The sequence below is a fragment of the Sturnira hondurensis genome, unplaced genomic scaffold (genome assembly GCF_014824575.4).
Source record: "Sturnira hondurensis isolate 20B ecotype Veracruz unplaced genomic scaffold, ASM1482457v3 Scaffold0020119, whole genome shotgun sequence".
Taxonomy (NCBI): domain Eukaryota; kingdom Metazoa; phylum Chordata; class Mammalia; order Chiroptera; family Phyllostomidae; genus Sturnira; species Sturnira hondurensis.
The window spans coordinates 6,535,370-6,549,444 of NW_028092750.1; the positions used below are offsets into that span (position 1 = coordinate 6,535,370).

Here is a 14,075-nt window from a genome sequence, read left to right on the forward strand (position 1 = left end):
GGTGTTCAAAGAAAACAAAAACACTAATTTGAAAAAAAATGTTCATTGCAGCGTTACTTACAATAGGCAAGATATGGAAGCAACCTAGACATTCATCAATGGATGAGTGAATAAAGAAGATACGATGTATGCATACAGTATTACTCAGAAATAAAAAGAATAAAAGTGACCATCTGCAACAACATAGGTGGACCCTGAGGGTATTGTGCTGCTTGAAATGAGCCAGACAGAGAAAGACAGACACCTTATGGTTTTACTTATATGTGGAATCTAAGCACAGGACAACATGAAACAAATGAACAAACTAAACGAAACTGAATTCACAGCTGCAGAGAACAGACTGGGCTTTGCCAGAGGAGAGGCGGTTGAAGGCTGGATGAAATGGGTGAAGGGGATCAAGCACAAACTTCCAGGTATAAAATAAATAAGTCCCGAGGATGTAGTATAAAATTTGATGACTACAATTAATAATAATATATTTCAAATTTGAAAGTTGCTAAGAAACTAAATCCTGAAAAAGTTTGTGCAACTTTGAGTGAGGACAGATCATAACTAGCAGTGTTGTGATAATTTTGCAATGCATACATGCACTGAATCACTATGGTGTACATGTAAAATTGATGCAATGTTGCATGTCAATTACATTTCAATTAAAAGAAGAACTAGGAACAAGGACCCAAGAGCAAATATTTATCTTTTACTATATATAGCACAGGGAGGAATATCCTAATGTCAGACTGCCTGGCTTGGGTCTCTAGGACAATGGGAATAGGGTTGAACTTGACTGAGAAGAGACTCTCCAGATTGGCCAGAAGACCCTGGACACTTGTGTTGTCCAAGAGAGACCACCTGGTAAGACCCACTGCAGTTTACCCTTTCTCTGGGAAGCCTTCCGCTTCCCTTGCCAGGCCACATCCCTGGATTCCCGCTCTGGGCTCCTTCAGCTTTTGCCTTGCTCTGACCTTCCCTTGACCCCAAGGGGTTGAGGGTCCCTGCATCCTGCCCTTAGAGGGTTTTATCAGGGGAGGGAAAGTTGGCACTGTCTAAGATGGGAAGGGGGCAGGCAAAGCAGGCAGGAGGGAGAGACTAAGACAGCTGGAGCAGAAAGTGCCGCCCCAGGTTTAGCTTCAGTATCCCTGCTGGGAAGGTGGTCTGCCTTCCTTCACCGGGTCTCCTGCAGTCTAGCTCTGACCACAAGAAGGTGGGGTGTCTATACCCGGCTCTGCCTCTCCCAAGAATGAGGGCTCCTTCAGGGCTGAGTGGTGGCAGGGTTCTCTTTGGGGCCTCAGATCCCGACAGAGTTCCTTAGCCAGGGCTCAGTGAAGACTTGATGGTTGGATGAAGGAAGGAGGGAGGGAGGGAAGGAAGGGAGGAAGGAAAGACAGAAGGGAGGGAGAGAGGAGAGGGAGGGAGGGAGGAAGTTAGGAAGGAAGCATCCCCAGGGCCCCTGCTGTCTTCCTTGGGTGTGGAGGACCTCCCGTCCCACATGCCCATGCTCCTGGGAGAAGCCTGTGGGCACCCCCCCTGGGAGGACACCTGCAGAGATAAAACTCGCCCCCCGCCTCCACTGCTGGCCCTGGCCAGGCTGCAGGCAGGCTCCCCCAGAGAGCAAGGCAAGCAGCACATCTGTTTCCAGGGCCATTTTCCAGGAGCAGGTGACAAGAGCTACAGAGCTGGAGGGGAGGACATTCAAACCATGGAGAACTCGAGCAGAGGGAGGCCCTAGCTGAGAAATGAACTCGGGGAAGAGGAGGGCAGAGAGAGGAGCCTGCGGCCCCAGCATTCAGCCCCAGGCTGGGTGAGCTGGTCTGGGCTCCTGGTCCCACACTGAGTCCATCTACGGCTGCCTCCTTCCCCCGCAGCAGCAGCCCTGGTCGCCAGGGTCGGTGCCCAGGTAGGGAGTGGTCTCTGTACCAGGTTAGGGGAGAGGGTGGTTTCGAGCCAGAAGGGTCACACTGGGTGTGTCACATGCGTGGGTGTGCTCCTGTGTGCATTACCTGTGTGAGCTTCTGAGGGTGTTTGTGTATGGGTAGTTGTGTGTGTCTGTGGTTGTTTCCCGTGGCTACTATAATTATTAAGTGCCACAAACCAGGGGGCTTAAAACACCAGAAATTTATCCCCTCGCACCCAAGGTGCCGGCAGGGCCATGCTCCCTCTGGAGGCTCCAGGGGAGGGTCCTTCTTTGTCTCTTCTAGCTCCTGGGGGCCCTCAGTGTTCCTTGGCTTGTGACTGTGGCACATCATACTGTGCTGGGCAACTCCTATTTTTTCCTAATTTTTCAGCCAGTGCTATGTTTGTAAGAACCATCCATATTGCTATGTGAGGCCTCCTTTCTCCCTTAACTTGTTTAGGGCTTCATGGTGCACCCCCATCACATTGTATTTCTCTACTCCCACAGATAGTGGGGTGTCTCTCAGATTGTCCCCAACTCCCTGCCAACACAGACAGTGCTGAAACAAACGTTCTTGACTGTGTCCCCTCACTGACCTGTGTGAACGTTTCATTCAGGTGTTTGCAGGACGGAGGGCACGAGTTCCCTTCATTTGGCCACCAGACACCTGCCAGGATGTGAAGCTCTCTCATCTTCACATCTGGGCCAACCCGTTGCAGCACTCAGCCTTCTACTTTTTGCTGCTCTGACAGGTGTAACTCTGGCAGGTGGTGCCACGTTGCTGCTTTAAACTTCACTCCTCTGACTGCTCGAGAGCTGCTGCCTGCCTTCACTGCCTGCTCGCCGGCTGCGTTTCCTCCTCTGCCCGTCGCCTGAGCCCACCCTCTGCCCACTTCCTCTCCAGTTCCAGTGCTTTCCCCCTCCGTCTGCAGACGTCCCTTGTAGAGTCTACACATCGGTCTCCTCGTGGTGTTTTTCCGGTGTTACTGAGGTGCACCTAATACACAAAAACCTGCACGTGTTTAAGGCGTACATCTTCACGGGTCTGGACATACACCTATGTCTGCGATGCCATCGCCACAATCAAGGTAATGAGCGTGTCCTTGACTCCAAAGGGTTTTGTGTCCCTCTACTTTTTCTGTGGTAACAACACTTAACATAAGACCTACCTCCTTAACAAGTTTTTTAATTGAAATATGTTTGACATATAATCATGTAAACTTAAAGTGTACATCTTAATTTAATACATTTGTATGTTGTAATGATTATTATTAAAGGTAGCACCTTTCTCCGGTCACATAACTAGCATTTCTTTTATGTGGTGGGAATACTTAAAATCCAGCCTCTTAGCAAGTCTGATGATTACAACACAACTTCGTGGTCTGTACTGTTAAGTGTTTAAGTGTGCATTAGCATATCGTTAACTGCGGGCCTGTGGTGCGCAGCAGATCTCCAGGACTTATTTAACTCTGCAGATACGTTCTTGCTCTCCGTCGTCTGTTAACATTGTCCACGATGCTCTTTGTTAATATGATTTCTAATTTTTTAATTTTAATTTTTAACTCTTACTTGGGGACATATTTATTGAATTTAGAGAGAGAGGGAGGCAGACATCGACGTAAGAAACATCCATCAGTCGTCTCCTGCGCACCCCGAGGCCACTGCCTTCGGTGCGTGGGACCAAGAGAGCCACTCGGCCAGGCAAGAGCTGTAATTTTGACATAATTGAACTAATTTGCTTATAGTTTGTGGCTTTTTCTTTTTAAAGAATTCATTTCCTATTCTTAGATCACAAAGATCCCACTATGCTTTCTTTTATTAGATATATTTTCATCTTTCAATTAGGTTATTAATCCATCTTGAGCCTTTCTAATTAAAAGCCCAATTTTGTTTTTATATATAGAAAGAAACACTCTCCTCTACAGCATCTCCGGACAATTTGTCATTTTCTGATTTGTCTGTGATGTGGCCTTAACCATGTCTGAATAGCTTCATGTCTGAAGCACCCCCTGATCTGCCTGTCCTTGCAATAACCCTACACCGCGTTGTTTCCAAGCTTCTGGGGAGTTCTCTGATTCTCAGAAGGCAGTTTCCACCCTCTCCTCCCACTCTTCATTTCAAGGTTGACTTAGTTATTCATGGCTCATTATCTTTTCATAGACATTTTAGAATATGTTTACCATGGATTTTTTTAGAATATTACATCAAATGTAGAAATACTATCTTTCTATTTCATCCACTTATTTATATCATCTGCCGTGTTTTCTAGTAATTAGAGGTTTCATTGTTCTCTGTGGTGATCTTGTGTATACTTATTTAAATTAATTGTAGATACTTGGTAGGTTTTGTGCTACTTTGGATGGTACCTTGTTTTTTAAAACTTCTTTTTAAACTAATTTTAAACTTCACAAATGTTGCAAAACCAATACCACACATTCTTGTGCTCCCCTCACTCAGCGTCCTGAAAGGTCACCATCCGACAGGAGGCCAGCCCAAAGAGCACAACCGGAAGTCAGCACGGGCACCATGTTGCACAGGAAGCTTCTCTTCCTCGATTCTGTCAGTTTCCCCACCAATATCCTTTTTCTATTCAAGGGCAAAATCCATTTCATTTAGTTGCTTCAACTTTTCATTATCACTCTGTTCTCGGTACTTCTTAATTTTCTGTTTAGCTCAGAGTCTAGTGAGTAATGTGTTGCTATGCCACTGTCAAAGGGCTCAGTCCAATATTGTGTTCCAAATACATGGGAACTTCCAGGTCTCCTCTTCCTACTGATTCCCAGTCTCAGTGCAGCGCGGTCAGATAACCCAGGGCTTTGCAATAGTGGCACTTGGAAATTTACTAGACTTCCTTTATGGCTGCACACAGGTCCTTTCTGGTGAAAGTCCCACATTCTTACTTTTTTGTGTCTATTTGTTTTGTTTTTGTTTAGTGTGTGTATTTGGTTTAGCAAATAGGAGTATGTGCATAGTTTTGTGTTTGTATATGTTAAATATACATGTCCATGTATATATTAGCTATTTTTATTAATATATATTTACATTTAGCTCAAGTATTAAATAAAATGATGGAATTAAAGTCCAAAACAACAGTAATTACCAAGAAGATACATGTATTAAATGCACCAGTTAAAAGAGGTACAATCATAGATTGCTACATTTTAAGAGGATCCAGTTCTGGTCATTCATGCCCATCCTCAATCTTAATTTCCGTTGTTTATTGCAGGTGCTGTGAAAAGCACCTTATGTGTTTATCTTATTTACTCCTCATAACAACCTAGTCCTCTAAGGGTTATCAGGACCAAGTTCCTTTAAGGGATGGGAAAATCAAGGTTCAAAAAGATCAGGAACCAACCCAATGTTGTTGCTGAAGCAGTGTTTAAAACAAAATTTTTTTAAGGAGGTGTTTTTTGTTTTTTTTTTTATTTTTGACTTTAGAGAAAGGGGAAGGGGGGAGAAAGAGAGGGAAACATCGATGTGACAGAGAAACATCGATTGTCTGTCTCCTGTAATAAGTGCCTGACTGGGGACAGAACCCGCAGCCCACGCATGTGCCCTGACAGGGAATCCAACCAGAGACTTTTTGGTTTGCGGGACGGTGCCTAGCTAACTGAGCCACACTGGCTGGGGCTCAAAATATTTTAACTTATGTGGATAATGTGTAGAGTTTTGAGTGAGGAGAAAATAGCTACCACTTACTGCGGAAGCCTTGCAGGCGGCTCGGAGTTCAAGCATATTTCAGCACAGTGATCACAGGAGCTGCATTATCCCGCCAAAGGCAAACTCCAACCAGCACCAGATTTTTCCAATTCAAAAAATGTTATTAAAGATCCCACCATGTAGTGCAGCCACATACGGAAAACAGCAAGGAGGTTCCTCAAAAATTAAAAAAGGAACTACTACTACTTTATGACCCAGTGATTCCACTTCTGGGTGTATATCTTAAAAACCCAGAACACTAATTTGAAAGAATATATGCACCTCTAAGTTCACTGCACTGTTATTCACAGTAGCCCAGATTTGAAAGCAGCCCAAGTGCCCATCAGTGGACGAGTGGATGAGGAAGCTCTGGGGCATGATATTGCTCAGCCATAAAAAAATGGGTGGGCATAGAGGGTATTATGCTAAGTGAATAAATCAGTCAGACAAAGACAAGTACCATATGATTTCACTTCTATGCGGAATCTAAAGAACAATATAAACAAACAGACAAAACGGAAATGGACTCATAGACACACAGAACAGACTGACAGTTGCCAGAGTGGAGGGGCGTGGGGGACTGGGTAAAACAGGTGAGGGGACTGAGAAGTGCAGTTGGTCATTGCAGAAAAGGCATGGGATGTAAAGTACAGCATAGAAAATATGGTCAGTAATATTGTAATAACTCTGCGTGGTGCCAGGTGGGTACTGGAAATATCAGGGGGACACTTTGTAAAGTATATGACTGTCTAACCACTATGGTGTACACTTGAAACTAATACAAAATAATATTAAATGTAACTGAAAAGCCTGCCGGTTAGCTCAGTTGGTTAGAGCATGGTGCTGATACATGTAACTGAAAAAACAATTTTAAAAATAATTAATAAAAAAATAAAAGATCCCACCATAATAATTTTTAAAAAGACTAAATTGTTGCTTTCTTTTAAATCTTTCATTCCTATTTAGAAAAATGGCTAAAAAGCAATGAAAAAATCTAAAGTGTGGAATCTGTAACTGCAGAACCAGATCAAACGAACCCTATCCTGTTTCTAACAAGACCCCGGGACCAAAGTTTAAACTTTGGATACATCACTCAGGGTAACGCTTGTGAGCCCTCAGCTGCTCCCCGGGGGGGGGGGGGGGGGGGGGGGGGGGGGGGGGGGGGGGGGGGGGGGGGGGGCGGGGGGGGGGGGGGGGGGCCCGCCGCGCACCGGCCGCCCNCAAACCCCTACACCCCCACCGGGGCCCCCCCCCCCCCCCCCCCCCCCCCCATCCGGGAAACAGGTTGGAGCCTTGCCTCTTGTCTCCCTGCCGGCTGAACGCACACGCAAAAGCTTTCTCTTGTCCTGAGCCCGAGCCATAGTCCTGGCTGCTGTGCGGGCAGTGAGCCCTTGCTCATTAACAACTCCACCCAGGTGTGGCTGAGTAGAGACCCTAAGTTCCTACCACTGGAATTTAAAAATAGTAGTAGTAATAACAATTACTGTTTATTCATTGAATTCTTACTATGTGCCAGGACTTGTGGTAAGCATTTTAAACGCATGGTTGTATTTAAACCTCAAGGGGCTCCGAGAAGCACAGCCCATTATTATGAACTTCATTTGCAGATAAACTCACCACGACTCGGAGAGGTGAAGGGGTTCCTCCGGGAAGTCCTCCCAGGACGAGCTCACTAGAGACCTCAAGTTTCTACTCACTGAGGTCTTTCTTCCCTCTCTCCCATGCCAGGTGTGACCGCCATGCTGGGGCTAAATCACACCTTCGTGTCTGAATTCATCCTCGTTGGCTTCTCCACCTTCTCCCACCTTCAGCTGCTGTTCTTCCTGCTGATCCTGCTGATGTACCTGTTCACGCTGCTGGGGAACCTGCTCATCATGACCACCATCTGGGGCGAGCGCAGCCTCCACACGCCCATGTACCTCTTCCTGTGTGCCCTCTCTGTCTCCGAGATCCTCTACACCTTCACCATCATCCCGCGCATGCTGGCCGACCTGCTCTCCACCCACCGCTCCATTGCCTTCTCGGCCTGTGCCAGCCAGATGTTCTTCTCCTTCACATTTGGCTTCACCCACTCCTTCCTGCTCACGGTCATGGGCTATGACCGCTACGTGGCCATCTGCCACCCCCTGCGCTACAATGTGCTCATGAGTCCCCGGGGCTGTGCCTGCCTGGTGTCCTGGTCTTGGGCAGGTGGCTTGGTTATGGGGCTGGTGGTGACAACAGCCATTTTCCACCTCACCTTCTGTGGACCCAATGAGATCCACCATTTCTTTTGCCATGTGCCACCTCTTGTGAAGTTGGCCTGTGGGGGCAATGTCTCCACTGTGGCCAAGGGCGTGGGCCTGGTGTGCCTCACAGCCCTGCTGGGCTGCTGCCTCCTCATCCTCCTCTCCTACGCCTCCATCGTGGCTGCGGTCTTGAGGATCCCCTCCTCTGAGGGCCGGCACAGGGCCTTCTCCACATGCACATCCCACCTCACCGTGGTGGTCGTGCACTATGGCTTTGCCTCTGTGATCTACCTCAAGTCCAAGGGTCCCCAGTCTCTGGAAGGAGACACCCTTATGGGCGTCACCTACACAGTCCTCACACCCTTCCTCAGCCCCATTATCTTCAGCCTCAGGAACAAGGAGCTGAAGAACACCATGAAGAAGACCCTCCTCAGCAAGCCCTTTCTGCGGAGCTCCTAAAGTGGCTGGTTTCATGGCAAGGAATGTGGTGGGCGAAGACCCTTCAGTCTTCCATCTGTAAGATGTGTAGAATTATGCTCCACCGGTGACGGCTTCTGCATGTGAACTCCCCTACCTCCACCCTTAGCAAGTGCTCTGTAAGCTCTCTCCTTTCCCCCAGTCTGACCTCATTCCTCCTGGATTCGCCGGGTCATGGCCTCCCGAATATTGACCTTGTGTGACAATACTCCTGTTTCCTGTGCCCAAGAGTGGCCTGGAGGAGGGGATGCCCACATTGTGGCATTGGGAGACTTGTGTTCATGGCTTATTTTGAATGAGTGAGGGAGGGCTGCTTGCTCTGCCCCAAACGACTAGGACATAAACAGTGACGGTGATTTGGCACCTCCTGTGTACCAGGCATCGTGTTCTGTGCCGCAGACACATCATTCCCCCTCATCCTGACTGTTGTTTTGAGGTGAAATAATTTTTCATTTTAGTTCTTCACATTTTTGCAGGAAGGGTGTTTCCACCTATGAGGGGCCTCTGTTGACTGAGCTGAATAATAGGTCTCCGGGTGCAAATTACAAAGAAAAAGGGGGGACCTGAATGTCTGCCTGGGAGGAAAGAAATGTGTAGCGATGAGCTGAGGGTGTGGGTGAAGAGTGAGAAAGTGGTAGCTGAGTTAAGGGACAGGGAAGGGACAGGAAGAAAAACCTGATTCCTGGCAATGGACCCAGACCCAGTGGCTGGTGAAGACATTTAAGGAAAAAGCAGGGACATGAATGAGCAGTTTATAAGCTTGCCCGTAGAGTGTCTGATACACATCTCCTTCCCCGACTCCCTTGAAACCCTCAATAAAGTGTCATTCTCCTTCATGTGTTGGGAGCCACGTACATGGGGCAGACGCAGCTGCAGGCTGGGCCCTGCCTCAGGGGAGGTGCTCAGGCAGGTCAGGCAGCCCCTGCAGTCACACCCCGTTTGAAAATGAGCCGATGGACACCGTGAGGTTCGGGACTTTCCCAGGGTCATGGGGCCAGCGAGGAGCAGGGGTGCAGTATGAGTTGGCCAAGTGGGTCCTCTTTGGCAGCAAGTCTCTAACCCGAGGGCACATCAGAGTCACCAGAGGGGCCGGTTAATTCACAGGCTGCTGGATCTTACCCAGAGTGTCCGATTCAGTAGGTCTGGGAGGGGCTCTAGGATCTGATGCTCCAGCACAGATGCTGCTGGCAGTGGTCTGGGGACCACACATGGGGGACACTGCTCTCCAGAAGCTATAGCTCAAAATAAACCCAGATATTTGCATTGGAGACAGAAGTAACCCCCTTCCTTCCTTCTTCCCTCTTTCCCTCCCTCCCTCCGTCCTTCCTTCCTTCCTTGTTAATAGTTATGCTGATAACAGCTTCCATTTTTTTGAGCATTTATCATGGGCCAAGCATGGTCTTTTTAAAATAGAGTTATTGAGCTACAATTCACATGCCACATAATCCACCCACTTAAAAGGTATGTAATCACCACCACAATCAACTTAGAACATTTTCATTACCTGCAAAAGAAGCCCTATACCCTTTAGCTATTATCGCTCTTTCCCCCTTTCCTTTGGCCCTAAGCAACTGCTAATTGACTCTCTATAGATTTGCATTTTCTGGACATTTTGTGTAAATGGAATCATATATTTAACCCCTTTGTGTCTGGCTTCCTTTACTTAACATAATGTTTTTGAGATTTATCCATGTTGTAGCCTGTATCAGTTCTCTCACTCCTTGTTATGGCTGAGTAATCTTCCATTGTTTAGAGTTACTCTATTTTTGTTTATTTATTCACCTGTTGGTGGATATTCGGATTATTTCCACCTTTAGCTCTCATGAGTGTTACTACTATAAACATTCTTATTTTAGTCTTTGCATGGGCATATATTTTCATTTGGGGGCACGTTCCTACCCCGCAGTGGGGTCATTGAGTCCCAGGTAGCTCTGCGTTTAACCGTCTGAGGAACTGCCGACTGGTCTCCACGGCGGCTGCACCGCTTTCCATCCGACTGACTGTGCACAGGCAGGCGTCCCACGTTTTCCGTTCTCACCAACACTCACTTTTCTAACTTTTTGACTGTAGCTATTCTCGTATCTCTTTGTTGTGGTTCTGATTTGCATTCCCTGATGACTGATGATAGTTACGGTCTTAAATGCTTAACACACATCAGTTCTTTTATTTCACGAGGAAGATCAAAGTATTAGTTCCATTTCTGAAGATGAAAAAACTGGCATATAAAGAGATGAAGTCTGTTAGCTAGAGGTCTCACCCTTGAAGTGAAAAAACTAGAATTCTTTAAGTCAGAACTGGGACTCAGAAGCATCCCCAGAGGAGGCCTGTCTGTTCCAAGAAGGGATAAAGAATTGGATGGGAAAGAAGAGCGCGGTATTAGCCGGCAGCAGTTAAATGAGCCCAGAACTCAAAATATGCCGTTCTCAGGTAGTTAGAAAGAAACAACCAGCATGAGAGAGCTGGGGAGACACATGGTAAGTCCAAAAAAACTGGTCATAGAGTCTCCAGCTGAAGATGCATTAACACAAAAAAGAGTGTCATGTTTAAACATGAAGTTTTTTGACCTAAAGAATATTGTGACTCCTTTTAAAGCCAGGTTCCTGGGCTATCTTGAGAAGATCTAATGTTGTTAATGAGAGAGATCTGGGGACATATTTTGCCTCCCTTATAGATTTTGAAGAGTACAGTTGGTAAGACTGTGCTCTTGGAGTAGTCATGTATGAGGGATATTTTAAAAAAAATTTTAAATTGATTCTTGGAGAGAGGAAGGGAGATAAACATCGGTTTGTTTTTCCCATTTATTTATGCATTCATTGGTTGATTCTTTTTTGAAAGTATGTTTATTGATTTTAGAGAGACAGAGAGAAACATCAGTGTGAGAAACATCGATTGGCTGCCTCCCATATGCACCCCAAACAGAAACTGAACCCACAGCCTACGTTGTGTCCTGACCAGGAATTGAATCCCCAACCTTTCGGTGTGTGGCATGACCAATGCAGCCACAGCGACCAGGGCCATTGGTGGGCTCTCATATGTGCCCTGACGGGGGACGGAACCCACAACCTTGGTGTTGGGATGATGCTCTAACCAACTGCAGGGCCGGGATGAAGATGTTTAAATAGCCAGCAATCTGAAGGGTGGCCCCTCTGCCTAGAGCCTTAGGCTGTAGTACAAGCCTAGTGTGGTCAGTGCTTTGCAACTGGATCCGCCAGCCAGCCCCAGCTCTTCAGCCCCACAAGCTCCCTGGCTGTTCCTGCAATAAACCAAGTGCACTCTGACCTCAGGAATTTTGGACATGCTTCTCTTCTGTCTGGAACTCCCTTTCCTTACCCCTACACATCTTAGGTCTGACCTTAGATGGCACCTCCTCAGGAAAGCCTTCCCCAACTCCCAGGGCTGTGTAGATGATCAGGGATCTGGAGGCATCTTGAAATATACCAGTTGTCTTGGAAAATAGGTAAGAATATGACTGTGAATGCGAAAGAACCAGCAGTGAAGCTGGCTCTGGGTTATATCTGGGAGGCACCAGTGTGGGTCCCTGCAGTCATCAGCGAACAAACAGGCTTGTTGTAGTTTGGTTGACCGATGTCAATGCATTCTGGGCTCATGCTCCTTTACTTTAGCTTGTGTTCATTGTTTTGTAAACTTAAAACAACCTAAGAAGTTGAACTTAGTGAACAGCTGTCAGGGTGAGATGGGTGAGGCAGGGCTAAGAAAGCACAGTGTTGTACCCTGTCTTTATTTCACAGTGATAGGTTGTTTACCATGAAATTTTTGCATTAATTTTGATTTTTCAAAATACTGCATTAGATGTGATTTCTCTTGGTTACTTACCTGAAATTTGGTATTCAAGGTGCGTGCTTCCCTTGCCTGATGCCAGATTCCTTCACCCCCTCCAAAAACCCTTGCATTTCTTTTCTCTCGAAAGACCAAAAATAGAAGCCATCTTTAACATCTGGTGATGAAAAATAAGGATAAATGCCCAAAAGTAAACCACCAGGATTTGGCGTGCTGACCCTCCACACCACAGCCCAGCCCCTCTGCCCACTGGTGTCAGCCAGGACCCCCAATCTCCTGAGACCCTATTCACCCTTCCCCTCTGTTACTTAGCTGCCACTTTCTGAAGTGCCCCCATGCTTGCATTCCTAGCTGTTTGTCATTCCTGGCTAATGGTCCCCTCTGTGCTGCACACTTTGGTGTCCCAAGGCAGGGCCAGGGCCCAAAGAAGTGATTCAAGGGCCTGGAGAACAGAGAATGGCTGTTGACAGGGAGATCTCCCCGCTATAGGGGGCCGCTCTCTGTGCTGACTGGAACCCCCCTCAGTGTCCTGATGCTAATTGTTAGAGACAAAGGCCAGCCTGAGAGATGCAATTTGCTGCCTTCACTGCCCTTGCTCTGCTCTTCTGAAATGTTGACCCCACCCCCTTACTTGTGGGTCCCCTCCTCAAAGATGTGTCCTTTCTCTTCCCTCTGCCCCCCGCCCCACTGTCTTCATCCAGCAGTCAGACAGATTTTCATGAAGGGAAGAGATAAAAGATCACCCCTCTGCTTATAGCCTTAGGCTACAGTGTAAACCCCTGTGTGGTCAGGTCTGTGCTCCATCTCCAACTGCATTCCTCACCCTCTCCAGCATTCCAGCCCCATTAGTTCCCTGGCTGCTCCCGCAATAAATCAAGTGCACTTGGACCTCAGGAACTTTGTACGTGCTGCTGCTTCTACCTGAAATACCTACTCCTACACAGCTTTAAGTCTGATCTTAAATGTCACCTCCTTAGGAAAGCCTTCCCTGATCCCCACACTGAGTCACCACCTCTATTATAAGCTCTAATTGCAAACCCTTTCTTTTCCTCATAGCTTTTATGACAATGTATCTCATATTCATTAATGTGATTAGTTGTTTAATATCCACATCTTTCCCTCTCAAATGCAAGCACAGGGGTCATGTCTAACTAATTCAACACTGTATCCTCAGTTGTTTCTAAAAGTGCACCTGGCACAAAGGAGGTGCTCAATAAATGTTTCTTGAGTGGATGCATTGTCGTCCTTCAACTGTTGAAATTTGGGGCTGGCTCATTCTTTTCTGGTACAGTCTGTTCTTTGCACTGTAAGATGTTGAACAACACCCCTGGCCTTGACCCACTACATATTCTAGTACATTTCTCTCCCCTGCAGTTTTAACAACCAAAAATGTCTCCAGAAACTTCCAAGCATCCTCTGGGCAAGGGGAACACTGGTGGGAACCACTGAATATAGGAACTAGGGAAGGCCTGGCTGGCGCCCCCTTTCGTGGCCCTTTGCACTTGGTCTGCCTCCTGGGGAGAACACTGATATTTCTGTGTGCACCATTCCACCCAGCACCCTGGAAGCTTCTCAAAGACAGGGAACAGCAGCAAGCCCATCTCTGTACTCCTGGAAGTAGCACAGGATTTGAGATATAGAAGGTCACAAATTATTATTAAATAGATCTTGAAGGGCTGGCATTTATTGAGTACATCTTGTGTGCCGGTCACTATCAATTGCCCTACAGAGATGATGCTATTTAATTCTTGGAACTATCCTAAGAAGTGGAGACATCACTATTAAACCCATTTTGGGACTTCCGCCAAGATGGAGGCATAGGTGGAAACACTGTGCCTTCTCCCACAACCAAGTTTGAATAAAACAAAGGTTTGGAGAAACAAAGACACAACCAAAGGACAGAAAATTGAATTATACGGAAGTCCGACTACATCTAACCGTTCAACGGGGACGGTAAGAGGGGCGGAGCCAGCAGCGAGCAG

The 14,075-nt window shown here is 46.9% G+C and overlaps 1 protein-coding gene across 1 annotated transcript; it reads left to right on the forward strand.

Moving 5' to 3' along the window:
- The first annotated feature begins 7,326 nt into the window (after window positions 1-7,326).
- LOC118975093 (olfactory receptor 10H1-like) lies at window positions 7,327-9,204 on the forward strand. Its single transcript, XM_037028789.1, has one exon. The coding sequence runs from the start codon at window positions 7,330-7,332 to the stop codon at window positions 8,275-8,277; it is 948 nt and encodes a 315-aa protein (XP_036884684.1). The 5' UTR covers window positions 7,327-7,329; the 3' UTR covers window positions 8,278-9,204.
- Window positions 9,205-14,075: the final 4,871 nt, after the last annotated feature.